Genomic DNA, 16725 nt, shown 5'->3' with positions numbered 1-16725 from the left:
CTCCTCTAAATGTTTGATAGAATTCCCCTGTGAATCCTTCTGGTCCTGGGCTTTTGTTTATTGGAAGATTTTTAATCACCATGTCAATTCCAGTGCTTGTGATTGGTCTCTTTATATTTTCTATTTCTTCCTGGTTCAGTCTCAGCTGGTTGTGCTTTTGTAAGAATTTGTCCATTTCGTCCAGGTTGTCCATTTTATTGGCATAGAGTCGCTTGTAGTAATCCGTCATGATCTTTTGTATTTCTGCAGTGTTAGTTGTTACTTCTCCTTTATCATTTCTCATTCTATTGATTTGAGTCTTTTCCCTTTTTTTCTTGATGAGTCTGGCTAGTGGTTTATCAATTTTGTTTATCTTCTCAAAGAACCAGCTTTTAGTTTTATTGATCTTAGCTGTTGTTTCCTTCATTTCTATTTCATTTATTTCTGATCTGATCTTTATGATTTCTTTCCTTCTGCTATCTTTGCTGTTTTTTTGTTCTTCTTTCTCTAATTGCTTTAGGTGTAAGGTTAGGTGGTTTATTTGAGATGTTTCTTCTTTCTTGAGGGAGGATTGTATTGCTATAAACTTCCCTCTTAGAACTGCTTTTGCTGCATCCCATAGATTTTGTTTTGTCATGCTTTCATTGTCATTTGTTTCTAAGTATTTTTTTATTTTCTCTTTGATATCTTCAGTGAGATCTTGGTTATTTAGTATTGTATTGTTTAACCTCCATGTGTTTGTATTTTTTACAGATTTTTCCTGTACTTGACATCTAGTCTCATAACGTTGTGGTCTGAAAACATACTTGATATGATTTCAGTTTTCTTAAATTTACCAAGGCTGGATTTGTGACACAAGATATGATCTATCCTGGAGAATGTTCCATGAGCACTTGAGAAGAAAGTGTATTCTGTTGTTTTTGGATGGAATGTCCTGTAAATTAATTAATAATCAATTAATTCCATCTTGTTTAATGTATCATTTAAATCTTGTGTTTCCTTATTTATTTTCTTTTTGGATGATATGTCCATTGGTGAAAGTTGGATGTTAAAGTCCCCTACTATGATTGTGTTACTGTCAATTTCCCCTTTTATCCCTGTTAGCATTTGCCTTAAGTATTGAGGTGCTCCTATGTTGTTTGAATAAATATTTACAATTGTTATATTTTCTTCTTGGATTGATCCCTTGATCATTATGTAGTGTCCTTCTTTGTCTCTTGTAATAGTCTTTATTTTAAAGTCTATTTTGTCTGATATGAGAATTGCTACTCCAGCTTTCCTTTCATTTCCATTTGCATGGAATATCTTTTTCCATCCCCTCACTTTCAGTCTATATGTGTCCCTAGGTCTGAAGTGGGTCTCTTGTAGACAGCATATATACAGGTCTTGTTTTTGTATCTTTTCACGCAGTCTGTGTGTTTTGGTTGGAGCATTTAATCTATTTACATTTTAGGTAGTTATTGATATGTGTGTTCCTATTAATTTTTTTAATTGTTTTGGGTTTGTTATCATAGGCCTTTTCCTTCTCTTGTGTTTCCTGCCTAGAGAAGTTCCTTTCGGATTTGTTGTAAAGCTGGTTTGGTGGTGCTGAATTCTCTTAGCTTTTGCTTGTCTGTAAGGCTTTTAATTTCTCCATGGAATCTGAATGAGACCCTTGCTGGGTAGAGTAATCTTGGTTGTAGGTTTTTCTCTTTCATCACTTTAAATATGTCCTGCCACTCCCTTCTGGCTTGCAGAGTTTCTGCTCAAAGATCAGCTGTTAACCTTATGGGGATTCCCTTGTATATTATTTGTTGCTTTTCCCTTGCTGCTTTTAATATTTTTTGTTTGTATTTAATTTTTGGGACTTTGCTTAATATGTGTCTTGGCATGTTTCTCCTGGGATTTATCCTGTATGGGACTCTCTGTTCTTCCTGGACTTGATTAACTATTTCCTTTCCCATATTAGGGAAGTTTTCAACTATAATCTGTTCAAATAGTTTCACAGTCCCTTTCTTTTTCTCTTCTTTTGGGACCTCTATTATTCCAATGTTGGTGTGTTTAATGTTGTCACAGAGGTCTCTGAGACTGTCCTCAATTCTTTTCATTCTTTTTTCTTTATTCTGCTCTGCAGTAGTTATTTCCACTATTTTATCTTCTGGGTCACTTATCCGTTCTTCTGCCTCAGTTATTCTGCTATTGATCCGATCTAGAGTATTTTTAATTTCATTTATTGTGTTGTTCATCATTGTTTGTTTGCTCTTTAGTTCTTCTACGTCCTTGTTAAACGTTTCTTGTATTTTCTCCATTGTATTTTTAAGATTTTGGATCATCTTTACTATCATTATTCTGAATTCTTTTTCAGGTAGGCTGCCTATTTCCTCTTCATTTGTTTGGTCTGGTGGGTTTTAACTTGCGCCTTCATCTGCTGTGTATTTCTCTGTCTTCTCATTTTGCTTAACTTACTGTGTTTGGGGTCTCCTTTCTGCAGGCTGCAGGTTCGTAGTTCCCGTTGTTTTTGGTGTCTGCCCCAGTGGCTGTTTGTTTCAGTGCGTTGTGTAGGCTTCCTGGTGGAAGGGACTGGTGCCTGTGTTCTGGTGGATGAGGCTGGATCTTGTCTTTCTGGTGGGCAGGACCACATCCGGTGGTGTGTTTTGGAGTGTCTCTGAACTTGCTATGATTTTAGGCAGCTTCTCTGCTAGTGGGTGGGGTTGTGTTCCTGTCTTGCTAGTTGTTTGGCTTAGGGTGTCCAGCACTCTAGCGTGCTGGTCATTGAGTGGAGCTGGGTCTTAGCGCTGAGATGGAGATCTCTGGGAGAGCTTTCGCTGTTTGATATTACGTGGGGCCAGGAGGTATCTGGTGGACCAATGTCCTGAACTTGGCTCTCTCACCTCAGAGTCTCAGGCCTGACACCCTGCTGAAGCACCATGACTCTGTCAGCCACCCCCGCTCAGAAGAAAAGGGAGAGAAAGAAAGAAAGAAAGAAGGAAAAATAGATAAAGTTATTAAAATAAAAATATATATATTATTATATATAAAAAAATGTTAAAGTAGTAAAAAAGAAAACGGAAGAGAGAGCAACCAAATGCAAAAACAAATCCACCAATTATAACAAGCTCTAAAAACTATACAAGAAAAAAAAAAGGACGGACAGAACCCTAAGACAAATGGTAAAAGTAAAGCTATACAGGCAAAGTCACACAAAGAAGCATACACATACACACTCACAAAAGGAGAAAAAGGAAAAAATATATATATATACATTAAAAATTTTTAAAAAGGAAGAGAACAACCAAATCAATAAACAAATCTACCAATGATAATAAGCTGTAAATACCAAACTAAGATAAACATAAAACCAGAAACAAATTAGATGCAGAAAACAAACGCGAAGTCTACAGTTGATCCCAAAGTCCACCACCTCCATTTTGGGATGATTCGTTGTCTATCCAGGTATTCCGCAGATGCAGGGTACATCAAGTTGATTGTGGGGATTTAATCCACCGCTCCTAAGGCTGCTGGGAAAAATTTCCCTTTCTCTTCCTTGTTCGAACAGCTCCTGGGTTTCAGCTTTGGATTTGGCCCCACCTCTGCGTGTTCTTCGCTCAGACAGGACGGGGTTAAAGGAGCAGCTGATTAGGGGGCTCTGGCTCACTCAGGCCAGGGGGAGGGACGGGTACGGAATGCGGGGCAAGCCTGTGGCGGCAGAAGCCGGAGTGAGGTTGCACCATCCTGCGGCGTGCCGTGCATTCTCCCGGGGAAGTTGTCCCTGGATCACAGGATCCTGGCAGTGGTGGGCTGCACAGGCTCCCAGGAGGGGAGGTGTGCACAGTGACCTGTGCTTGCACACAGGCTTCTTGGTGGTGGCGGCAGCAGCCTTAGCATTTCATGCCCGTCTCTGGGGTCCGGGCTGATAGCTGCGGCTTGCTCCCATCTCTGGAGCTCGTTTAGGCAGTGTTCTGAATCCCCTCTCCTTGTGCACCCCTAAACAGTGGTCTCTTGCCTCTCAGGCAGTTCCAGTCATTTTCCCAGACTCCCTCCCGGCTAGCTGTGGCGCACTAGCCCCCTTCAGGCTGTGTTCACGCAACCAACCCCAGTCCTCTCCCTAGGATCTGACCTCCGAAGCCTGAGCCTCAGTTCCCATTCCCCGCCCGCCCCGGCGGGTGAGCAGAAAAGCCTCTCGGGTTGGTGAGTGCTGGTCGGCACCGATCCTCTGTGCGGGAATCTCTCAGCTTTGCCCTCTGCATCCCTGTTGCTGCGCTCTCCTCCGTGGCTCCAAAGCTTCCCCACCACCACCCCCCATCTTTGCCAGTGAAGGGGCTTCCTAGTTTGTGGAAACTTTTCCTCCTTCACAGCTCCCTCCCAGAGGTGCAGGTCTCATCCCTATTCTTTTGTCTCTGTTTTTTTTCTTTTTTCTTTTGCCCTACCCAGGTATGTGGGGAGTTTCTTGCCTTGTGGGAAGTCTGAGTTCTTCTGCCAGCGTTCAGTAGGTGTTCTGTAGTTGTTCCACATGTACATGTATTTTTGATGTAGTTGTGGGGAGGAAGGTGATCTCCACATCTTACTCCTCTGCCATCTTGAAGCTATCCTGAATGTGTATCCTTTATATGATTTGATGTTCCCCAAATTTGACACAAATCTAAAAACTTGAGGAATTCAGAGTTATAGAAAATGGCAATGACTAATTTGTTAATAGTGGAGGCATATTAAATATGAATTTGTCTTCATCTAAAAGTTGTCTTGCCTCACCTTTTTCACCAGTTTTCTTAGTGACACAGAGGTAGATGTAGGGGAGCCCACTAACTTACTGCTTTACATTGATTGGTTTTGAGATTTTCAGTATCTGTTATAAATTTTCATAGATTTACTCAGCATGTGATTTTGTGTTGTTTTATCAAGAATAGTAATTGTATTACCATTTTTCCAAGACAGCAAAGTAGCTCCACATTAAAAACAACAGTAAGAGCAAAGACAAAGTATATCATCTCTACATTATAAACTCTCTTGATATTTTAAAACCTGGAGCACAGTGTTTGACTCCCCAACTTGACTTTTCACCTATCTCTGTTTTTCAGGATTCAATAAAAATAAGATTGATGAGAAAAAAATAGACTTTGTATCATACCTCTTACTTTTATTTCTGAGATGCCTTAATTCCAGAGAGTAGGACTTAAACTGAGGGTTTCAAACTTGCCCACAAAGCATAGGCTTATTCTTTTCTACGTCTGTATATTCTTTTCTTCTTTGCCGTATTAGCTGGTCCTCTTAGAAATTATGGTTGTATTGCCTTTATCCAATACATTCAGAGAAATTAATATTTTGAAAATTTATGGTCTCTGACATTAATCATTATTACCTACTGGTCATACTTCCATTATAGACTAATATTCTTCACATGCAGAAAAAGGGAACTTGATCCTCTCTGTTAGATGTAACACCAAGAGTTTGTTCTGAAACTGTACCGTAGCTCCTGTACAGTTGGTTCTGAAGGGCTGTGAAATACTGTTTGTTGGCACTTTCTCACTAAACACTGAAGTTGGGAGCCTTTTAAGTTCAGGTTCATTGAGCATCTTTTTTTTTTCTGAAGAGTGAAAGTGCAAAGAAAGGAACCCTATAATCAAGATGTGTTCATGTAACCTCATGACAAAATGTAGAAGCTGTTCTACAATATTATTAACATTTTGGCCTCGAAGGATCTTCATATAGTCTCTCAGACTATAATGGATATTCTTTTCCCTCTTAGCTAAGTTAATTCATAAACATTACCTCACATAAACATAATTTCATTATCAATTCAGCATTTAAAATTGATTGCTATCCACACAATATATGATATACTTGATTTTCTTGTTTTTATGTATTTACCCAAGAATAGAATTTCATCCCATAGGTCAATTGCTTCTTAAAAATTATAGTTTAATTATTATCAATAGTTAAATTAAATGTAATTACAGCCTTGAACTAATTCAAATATGATTGTACCTAATTATTCTCATGAAGTGTTTGTGTTAAAGCCAGTAAAATTTTTCATATGATTTTAAAGGTTTTCTGGGGTCAAGAACATTTGAATTGCCTAGTTCTTCTACATGAATTACTCAATGGATACCTTAAAGAGGAGGGAAATTTTGAAGTGCAAGTTTCTGAAACAGTGCCGCAAATTCCATCTCCTATGGAAAAAAATCAGATATTTAAAAGTGAACAAAGTTCAGATGACCTACGGACAGGTCTGTTTCAGTATATACAGGATGCTGGTAAGTAACGATAGCTTCAGTGTGATTGTGTGTGTGTTTGTTTATTTTACCTGCACATTCAGTAAATAATAACACATCAAGATCACTTGAAAAGTAAGTCAATACCTGCAGTACAAAAATAGTACATTGCCATTCAGTCTCTCTTAAGGGAAAATTTTTGATTTGTTCCTATCTTAAACCATGTAAACATGATCAACCAGCTTCTTTATATTCTTTTCTTTTATACTCATAATTTTTTCTTGTGTAATAAACCAACATGTTCCCCTTCGAAAGCATACAATTAATTACACTTTCGTTTAACAGAAGCTTTGAAAATGCCTGGTGTCTATGAAGTCTTGTTTTACAATGAAACTGAAGATAGCCCAGGGATGATGTTATGGAGATATCCAGAACCTAGAGTGCTCACCCTTGTACACATAACTCCTGTGCCCTTCAACACCACAGAGGATCCAGATATTAGCACAGCAGACCTTGGTGATATGCTACAGGTATGGAATGGCTCTTCATTTCAAAATAAAAGACAGTGTGGGAAAGTGCTGATTTGATCATAATAAAAATGTTGGGAGCATACCTATCTTCTCCATAAGTTGTATCAGAGAGAAATACACATGTATGTGCGTATACAGACCCATACATATGTACACATACACACACACACGAGACACACACATACTAGAAATTGTATAATAAGAGAATAATGTCATTCAGATTCATGGTACATGGCAATCCTGAGAGTTCTTAATTCTACTCTTCAACCTGTTACAGGTAGCTTACATAGTCTCCAGGTAGTAATGGGACAAACAGGTGTCATTGAGTTCAACACACATTTTCTGAGGACCTACCATGTGCTCACACTCTTCAGCAGTTTTAGAACTGTTCTATGAAATGAGATATGTCCCCATAAGGGCCAGAAAGGATGACTTAATTTTCATTTCATTTCCCGAGCTGAAAATGGTCTTGGGCCTCGTGGTAGGCTGATAGGAAAACCATCTAACCAGTGATCGTATTCTGTATGATTTTGTGGAAAGTTTTTTGCTTGTCATTTCCCTGAGTGTGGATAGCACTATATTATTATTCTACTTATTAATATTCTACGGATCTGAATTTCTCCTAAAATTTGTTTTTCTCTTAGTTGTCCACCTGTTACTAGATCACATAACCATCCACTGGAAGTCATTCCTGATTGCTCTTTTTCCCTAACTGCTCACATCTGATTCATCAATAAGTCGTGTCAGCTCTACCTCCAAATATGTCCCTATTCCATCTACTTCTTTCTGTTTCTACTGGTACAACTTGAGTTCAAGCTACCATCTTCTGTTCCCTACTACAGTAGCTTCCTAATTGGTCTCTATGATTCCATCCTTGACTCCTTGTAATGCATTTTCCAAACAACAGCTAGAGTGATCTTTTGAAAATGTAGGTTAGGTTACGTCACTCCCCTAACTTAAAACCTGATGGTGGCTCCCTTTAAGACTAACAGAATTCGGTATCTTACTATGGCTTGTAAGGACCTCTGATCTCTGCACTGCCTACCTCTCTTGTATGTCTTGATCACTTATCTCCAGCCCCTGGTATAGAAATATGAGCCAGTTTTTTTAATGACTGCTCTACACTTAACAACTCAGAATAATAATACAAATCAGAGGAGACCACAGTACATATTAACATTGGTATTATTATATGCTTATTTAATTCTTGTTTAAATTCCTGGTTATAATATAGTCAGATGTTCACCTTCTGAATTGATAACAATGAAATGTGTCATCATTTTGTCAAGTGAACTAGAGTATGCAGAACTATCCAGTTTGGCAAGATGTCAACAGTATCTACCTTCTTTTGTTTTTTTTTTTCTTGTGATGAGAACTTTTAAGATCTACCCTCTTAGCAACTCTGCTTTGATTCTTAAATCCTCACATTTGCTTCCGCTTCTGTCAAGGTCATATTCATGATTATCTTCTCTCCCAGTATTCTTGGATTATTTTTGCTAAATAAACTGGCATTGTCTTTGAATCCTGCTGTCTTGTTAGACTTGCCTAAATGTAGAACATCTGTAGTATTTTCAGTCAAAATGAAAATACTTGGGCTGCCCTGGTGACACAGTGGTTGGGAGTCCGCCTGCCGATGCAGGGGACACGGGTTTGTGCCCCGGTCCGGGAGGATCCCACATGCCGCGGAGCGGTTGGGCCCGTGAGCCATGGCTGCTGAGCCTGCGCGTCCGGAGCCTGTGCTCCGCAACGGGAGAGGCCACAACAGTGAGAGGCCCGCGTACCGCAAAAAAAAAAAAAAAAAAAAAATGAAAATACTCATATATCAAAGTTTCAGCATTATGTAAAGGCTTCTTTATAACTGATTTTGGGATTCAGATTTATAGTTACATGTTAGTTAACATAAGCCTGATAACTATTGGTTGGTAGTATTATGCCAGTTGTATTAAACAGAGCATTTAAGGTAGTAAGTACATTCACTAGTGACATGTTCATCTTCTCACTGCCACCGGAGAGGCAGGAGAGCATAGTGGTTAAGAGAATGAACTATAGCCAGAATGCCTGGGTTCAAATTCTGGCTCTGCCATTCGCAAACTGTGTCACCTTCGATAAGTAACTTAATCTCTCAGCCTCAGGTTTTCTGTTTTGCTTTTCTTTCATTAGTAAAATGAGGCCACTAATAATGTCATGCTTATAGGAATTAATATTTATAAGACACACAGAACAATGCCTGGCACATGGTGAGTGCTGTGTAAGTCTGTGTACTACCAGGACTATTACAGTGATTATCGTCAAAAGTCTTTTCATCAGGCAGAAGCATAGGCTAGATCAGGGAGAGCTGGGGTCTAACAGCTCTACAGACCAGCTGGAGCAGTCTAGGAGATCTGGGATAGTCCGAGGGGCCTGTACAGTAGACTTGGCACATAAGCATTGCGTGAAGGAAGCCTGGCAGGTTTCAACAAGCAAAGAGCTGGTATCAGAGAGGTCCTGCGACATTTCATATCTTGTTGGAAAGAGGAGCTGATACATGGCAGAGTCCAAAGACAAGGGTGCTGGCCTACGAAGCAAGACAGGGTTGTACCTACTCTAAGCTGAAGGGGAAACCTTGATCCCAGTGGTAAGAAAGAACACCCAGAATTGACAGCTGGGATGGAAGAACAGAGCAGGACTGGCAGAAAGTTGCCATGCTACTGAGCTCCCAGCCTAAGCTTATATTCCCCCAGCTGGGAGCAGAATTTGTCCCAAGGGTTGGGGTGACCTCATCTGTAGAAGTATGACAGCTCTTTCCTTGAGTGCTTGCAGTGCCAAACCCTGAGCATACTCCTGGGGATTCAGAGCCAGATAAGACACTGTCTACTCATCAGAAGCTCTCTGTCTAGCAGGCAAGTTTCTCTGGTTGTTTGGGGCAGAAGAATTTCCCTATTTTCAGCATTCAAGCATGCAGCATTAAACCTCTCTGTTGTCAGAATCATTTTCCTGCTCTATGTGATTATCTCTAGGTCTGTACTGGAGGCACCGCTAAAATATTGAAGTACCAATCCTGAATAGCAGGGAACTTATAAAAAGAAAGCCCTTTATCAACACGGTATAGTGTAGATAATGTAGACATTAAAGTCTCAACTGCTGACTCCTGTTCCCCTCCCCCTTTGTATTTTACTAACTCAGTGACCATAGGCAAACTGCTGGTCTCTTAGAGCCTTAATTTCCTCAACTGAACACCGGAGTTAATGCTATTTACCTTGCAGAGTTGTCACGAGATTTAAGTGAAATATTATCGCTAAAACAAATAAGTGCCTTACACATAGTGAGCTCTTAATAAATGTTAATTTCCTTCCCTCCACTTCTTCACAGGCAAATGCCTGGACCACTAAAAAGCCTCCTAAGTGAAATTCTAGCCTTCAATCTCTTCTCCTTCCAACCTATCCTGCTAACTTCTTAAAGGAACAGGTGGATTGTGTCATTGCCTGAGAAAAACCTTCAGCGGTCCTATCACTGCTAGACTGACCTTGAGGGCCCTGCAGAACCTCCCGACCCAGCTTTGCCTTTCCTTCCCTTCTGCGTGATCTATGCTCTAATCAAACTGGCCTATTCAGCATTCCCGAACCAGCCTGTGGTCTCCCACATCCGTACCACGCCCTCTTCATTTGAGTCTCCCTTTTCTGCTGAAATCCTATCCACACATCCAGACAGCTCCAGTGCCATCTATTCCATGAAGCCCTTCCTGGACACCATCTCCAAACATGATACTGCCTTTCTCTGAAGTTCTGTAACACTTCATGGCACCACCTTTATGCTGTTTCTCACCTATTCCTCACATTTTAATTATCCATATCTTGTCTCCCTCCTAGACTGTAGGTTTCCAAAGGAAATGATCACATCTAATTTTCATTATGCTCCGTATAGTATCCATTGCAGTGGAGGTGCTCAGTATATTGAATGGATCAATGAGTACATGGATGTCTGTGCTCCTGTTCTGTATAATTCAAAAGCATTACATTGTTTGTCATTATTTTATGGCACTATTGAATGCATTTGGTTTTACAAACTGAATTATGGCAGGATGCACTGTGTTATGCTTCAGTGGCATTACCTACTATAAACAGGCAGTCTAATATCATTACATTACACAGACTCTTGGTGAGATCATTGACTCTTCTGCCAAGCCCACTGCCCCCTAGGCAGAGGCTCGTCCTTAAATACAAAAACAAGTTCATCTCCTTGGTTTTAGTCCTAAAAACAGAATCAAGCTTGGATTAATTTTTTCCTTCAGGACCGTTTAGTTCATAAGAAACCGACCTTATAGAGTTCACTTACAGAACCCTTAAATATATCTGTTTTTATCTCTTTCCATAATTAATATTAGGATTTATAAACAGGCTCCTCAAATGACTTTATGGAATTTATTTTGCGATTATACTGAAAAATATGGAAAACATGTCTATAATATTAAACTAACCATAGGTTCAGAATAAAGACCCTGAAATTAATGTTCACAGAAAACCAAAGGAGCTTATTTTGTGGTCAGTTTTATCACACTAAATTTTAAGTGTTAATAGTATATTTAGATGTCAATAAAATTAGGATCTGGGCTTCCCTGGTGGCGCAGTGGTTGAGAGTCCACCTGCCGACGCAAGGGACACGGGTTCGTGCCCCTGTCCGGGAAGATCCCACATGCCGCGGAGCGGCTGGGCCCGTGAGCCATGGCCGCTGAGCCTGCGCGTCCGGAGCCTGTGCTCCGCAACGGGAGAGGCCACAACAGTGAGAGGCCCGCGTACCACAAAAAAAAATTAGGATCTGTAAGTTAGAGTAATGTCATCAACCTAGAAGGAATGTTGTGCTATTTAAATGAGCTGAAATATAAGAAATTTCTGGCACTGTGTCTGGCACATACTGTAAGTTTTCCTCTCTCCTCATCCTGTTGTGTACACTGCCTACTGAGGATTCCATTTAGGAAATACCCGTGTTCTCAGATTGTAAATTTTTAATTCATCCTTTGTAGTTGAATTGGTAATGGAGATTTTAATTCTCACACAGATCTGACATGGTGCTTGTTCTTGTTCTCTCAATACTGTATTATTCTTGTTTTTATATTTATTTTCATTTATGTATCGTACTAAATTTTTAGGTATCTTCGTTAGGTATGTGACAGTAGCCCATACTAAATAACATCTTTCCCCAAGGATCTCAAGAGTGTAAAGCTTGAACATTACAATTCAAGATAAACACTAAATGTTGTGTTGGAATCACTGAAGCAATTTAAATAGCTGTGAAGTAAAGTTAAAGGAGTGAAATGAAGGATAACGTAACTGTACGGATTAAAAGGAAAGATACAGGAGCTAAAGTCAGGAATTTCTCTAATGCAAGAAATATCTAGGGTGTACATAAGATTACTGGCGTTAAAGTCAAATAAAAGGGAAAGAGCATGTTTAGGTAATGTAGGGAAAAATTAACACATGTTCAAAAAACCTTACATTAGAAAAATTAAACAAGATATTTAAATTCAGATCTACACCTTCAGAAAATGTGAATATAGTTAACAAATGAGAAGATAAACATATATATCTGTTGTTTTTATTTCTACTTCATAGCATTTATCATCAACAAGTAATTGTTGAATATCTTCCCAATATCAATATAGGATACGACACTACAATATCAATATAGGATACTATAGACAGTGAAGATATAAAGAGATAGAAGATCTGTCCCTACTCTTGTAACGTTTATAATCTAATGGAAAAGAGAGGACATAATTGCATATGCAAACTCAGGAGATAGAATAGCTGAATATATATTAGAATAGACCCATTATATAGAAGGAATCATGTAATTTGGGGAATTCTGACATCTGAAGAGTAAATTGAATTAATTGGCAAAAAAAGAATAAATTTTTTACTAAAGCTCTATAATTTCATAGCACTTTCTCAGTTAAAAAGGCATTTTCAAGCTTCAGAATTAGGTGCAGAACTCTTATATGACTAGAGTCCTTAAAAGATATCTTCTCAAGGATAACAGGAAGAAAAAGACAAAAGCAAGCTGTGTCATTTGTTTATTTCTGGTGGAGAAAGAGAATGGTAAGCCAAAGAAATCAGTGCACTCATGCCCAATTCATTTTTGTTTATCCAGTTTAAAAGTCATGGATATTAGTTTTTAAAGTAACACTAATATGACTATAAAAATCAAAGTGAAACCACATTGGAAGACAACAAAAAAAAACGTATACTTGGAAGCCAAGGAGAATCTAAATGGTTGAGATCTGTGTTATTTTTCCTCCAAAGTGTTAGGATGGTCTTTGTGTTTGACCCCCAACACTGTGCTAAGTGCTTTGCATACCTAACCCCATTAAATCTCGTTCTATTCTGAGGGGTGGGCATTATCCCCATTTTATGAGTGGGGAAACTTATAAAGAGAAATTAAGTGTTCTTGAATCATAAGAAGTGGGAGAGCCAGAATTTCATCTCAGGTCTTTCTGACTCCAAAACTTACGTTCTTTACCTTATTTGTAAAACAATGGAATTGTTTTGACACATCTACAAATGGGACACATCTACAATACATTTGTAGATGTATTGTCACATTTAAGTGACAGTGAGGGACTCTGTTGAGAAATGTGGAAAGAAGGAAAATAAAATTATTCCTTTGCTTCAAACTGTTAAATCATGAAATAATGAATCAGACCAAAGATATGCAAATTAACATTAAATAAATAAAAGGACTCCCAGAAACAAGATGGTTTGGGTATAAAGATATCTAAAAAAAGAATGTTTCCTTCAGAAGGAGAACTGGTGAGCTCTAGAAGCCTAGGATGGTCATGGAAGCATTTGTTGGAAGAAGCCCTCCTGGCAGCATTCAAAGAAATGGTGCCTAAGTGTCTGGTTCACCTGGGAGCTAAATCCCCTTTATGAAGATGAATGTAGCAGCTGTCAGATCTCTGTGTCTAACATTCAAATCATCTAACCCCCCAAACAACCTTCTAATAGTTTGACTCCTGATGCAATCTGTCTACAGAGAGTTTCATACACTTCTCAGGCCAGCATCAGTATCCAGGCTGCTTGGCAGTGATACATCTTATGGTAAATTAATAACTTGGCATCTGGTTTATATATCAGTCTCTAGTGAACTTTGTTACATGACGCAGCATTCCTAAATCTAGCCAGTGCTAGGACACCATGGAAATTTCTTGAGACTGCAAGACCAATGGCCAGATCTTAAATCATGGTGAATCCATCATGCTAAGTACCCTCTTGCGGCTACCTGCCTGCCCAGCATGCTGACCTCTCCCAAATGACGGCTCTATTGTGCAGTATGTCACAAACCTTTCCAAACAAAATCCCACTCTTACTACCTTGAAGAGTTGGGAGGAGTAAAGATAATGTATATAAAGCACCTGGCATAGTGTCATTCATAGTAAAGGCTCAGTAAATTATTATTACAGTGCTCTGTAACTGCTGTCATTATCATCATATCATCATCCTCATCGTCATCCTCTCAATTGACCAAAGAACCTCGATCCCACTATGTTAGACCAAGAAAGCCCTGTTTTCTTAGAAAGACACTTTTTGTGTTTGTAGTCTGTTAATGTCATAATAATTGTTGAGAATGATGGCTCTGCATGTGATTAATGGAATGCTTTCACTGATACAAATGGCTGCTAGACAAGACACCACCTTCCCACATGGTCATGGTCAGTGCCTCCAAGGTAGTATGCAGCTACAGTCCTCTAGGTTGCAGGTAGCAGAAACCCCACTGAAGCTGGCCTAGCGAAGAATAGAGGAGAGAGCTAGTATCAAGATACGGTGGCGAAAACAAATACCATATGCTAACACATATATATGGAATTTAAAAAGGGAGTACTGATGAACCTAATGGCAGGGTAGGAAAAAAGACTCAGACGTAGAGAACGGACTTGAGGGCCCAGAGGGGAAGGGGAACTTGGGGTGAAGTGAGAGAGTGGCATGGACATATATACACTACCAAATGTAAAATGGATGGCTAGTGGGAAGCTGCTGCATAGCACAGGGAGATCAGCTCGGTGCTTTGTGACCACCTAGAGGGGTGGGATAGGGAGGGTGGGAGGGAGACTCAAGAGGGAGGGCATATGGGCATGTATGTATATGTATAGCTGATTCACTTAGTTGTAAAGCAGAAACTAACACAACATTGTAAAGCATTTATACTCCAATAAAGATGTGAGGAAAAAAAAAAAAAAAGATACAGTGGTGAGTCCTAGAGGCCAAGGGCAAAATGCAGCTGGGTCTTTAGTAAAGGATAGGGCCAGGAGTGGAAGACAGGAATCCAGGGGAGTATTTACCTACTTTTACTTTTCTCTGCGTCTTTCCCCATATTTGCCTTATTCTTCCTTTTCAACAGACTAGCTTTTTTTTTCCCCTGCTTCTCAGACCACCTGGTAGTCCCTGACAACTCCCAGAGCTCCCAGAGTCACATTTACAAGTCCAACCTCTGGTCCCATTCCACATTCCTGACTGACCTAGTTTAGTGTCAGGTGCTCTTGGCCCATTTAGCTAAGGCCATGGGGTGGAATCACATTCACCAGCATGACTGTGAATTAGGGGTCATTGTGAGCTTTGCAGATACCCGTGAAGGGATTCATCCTATATCGTGTCTCTTAGTGCTCTTGTTTGCCACCCTGGCTAACCTGGCCAAACTCATGGTCAGTACTGGCCTCATGCAGTCAGCTGCTTCTTTCTTGTCTGACCAAATCTGAAGATCTTCACAGTGTATTCTACCCTTCCAAGAGGGAAGCCTTTTATATATGGTCTGTGGTTTTGGAGAATAGTCACCACTGACAGGAGGAGGCGACTCTAAAAAGACTGCCTCACTAAAAGAAATTTACTCCTTTTTGCTGTGGTTTTTCCAGCTTTCTCTTTTGCAAATATCTGTCAAAGCTGTTTCTCTCTGCACATCACAGGCTATCTGCATCTAGAGATAAACCTCACATCACTTTTTTAAATCTTCTCATTGTCCTCCCCAGGCATCTTCTCAAAATACAGATTAGGCAAGTTTCTATGTCTTACAGATACATATGAGATATTTTCTTTTCCCCAAGTATCTTTCTTGGTCAGTGCTTCCTTTTTAATGCAGTGACTATGTAACACATTAGCAACTCCACAGATTCTGTAAATACTCTCTTGGTTCTAATGATATATGAGAGCTTTATACATAAAATAATTTTCTGTTCTTGAAACTGAGTTTACAATGTGATGCCTAATATCCGTAGCTTAGTGATTTAATTGTTTGATTTTCTAATAACATTTTATCTTACATACTTATCCACAGACTGAAGTGAAGTTTCATTAAATCTTATAGTTGTGTGGATTTCATTCTTTTTTCGTAATTATGTGCAAAAATGTTCCAAGTCAGAGAGTAATACTCAGTATTACCCAATAAATTAAAAACTAGACTTTTGCTGCTTTAAACTTGACATTACAAGCTTCCTGTGATTCTAAAGCACATGGACCTGATAGGTAAAGGTTATGATATTAGTACATGGTGACACTACAGAAAAAGAAACCTTCAGAGAATTACTTGCAATCTAATATGATTTGCCTCTTCCATGCACAACTTAAAAAGAATAAAAGGAAGAGTTCTTGGGTGTTTCTTTTCAGCTGTGTTGGGCGGTTCACTTATAGCTGCACATATGTTCCCAGAATCCTGAGCCTTTTTATTTTATAAGCACCTCCTGCCCACTGGCAGCTGTACTAATGTGTCCCAGAAGGCTTTGCTCCTATCCATCATCTTTAGGAGTGGTGCTTAAAGCCAGATATGAAATTCATTGTTGCTGAAATGCAGAAAAGAAGAAGTCTTGCGGCCTTTGAGGAAGTAAGAGGCAGAGCCTGACTCTTAGGAAATAAAGGAAAGAAAAAGTCCTGTGTACCCACTGGACACAATAATAAATGGTTTTGAATGATGGGTAACAGTGCTGGATTGACTGCTAAGTGTTTTGCATCCAGAAGCCATTGCCTCCTTTTTTGGACAATGAAGGGGAACCTAAAATAAGAGTATTCCCTGGA

The 16725-nt window shown here is 39.4% G+C and overlaps 1 protein-coding gene across 8 annotated transcripts in view; it reads left to right on the top strand.

Moving 5' to 3' along the window:
• Positions 1–16725, top strand: part of VPS13B (vacuolar protein sorting 13 homolog B) — a 798169-nt gene that overhangs the window by 646626 nt on the left and 134818 nt on the right. For all 8 annotated transcript variants that reach the window (XM_067711645.1, XM_067711646.1, XM_067711647.1 and 5 more), the window contains exons 38-39: positions 6002–6209; positions 6513–6697. In XM_067711645.1, the coding sequence (XP_067567746.1) occupies positions 6002–6209; positions 6513–6697 (393 nt within the window). The remainder of the gene's footprint in view (positions 1–6001; positions 6210–6512; positions 6698–16725) is intronic.

This window comes from Pseudorca crassidens, chromosome 17 (assembly GCF_039906515.1).
Source record: "Pseudorca crassidens isolate mPseCra1 chromosome 17, mPseCra1.hap1, whole genome shotgun sequence".
Lineage (NCBI taxonomy): Eukaryota > Metazoa > Chordata > Mammalia > Artiodactyla > Delphinidae > Pseudorca > Pseudorca crassidens.
This window is presented reverse-complemented; position numbering and strand designations above follow the sequence as displayed.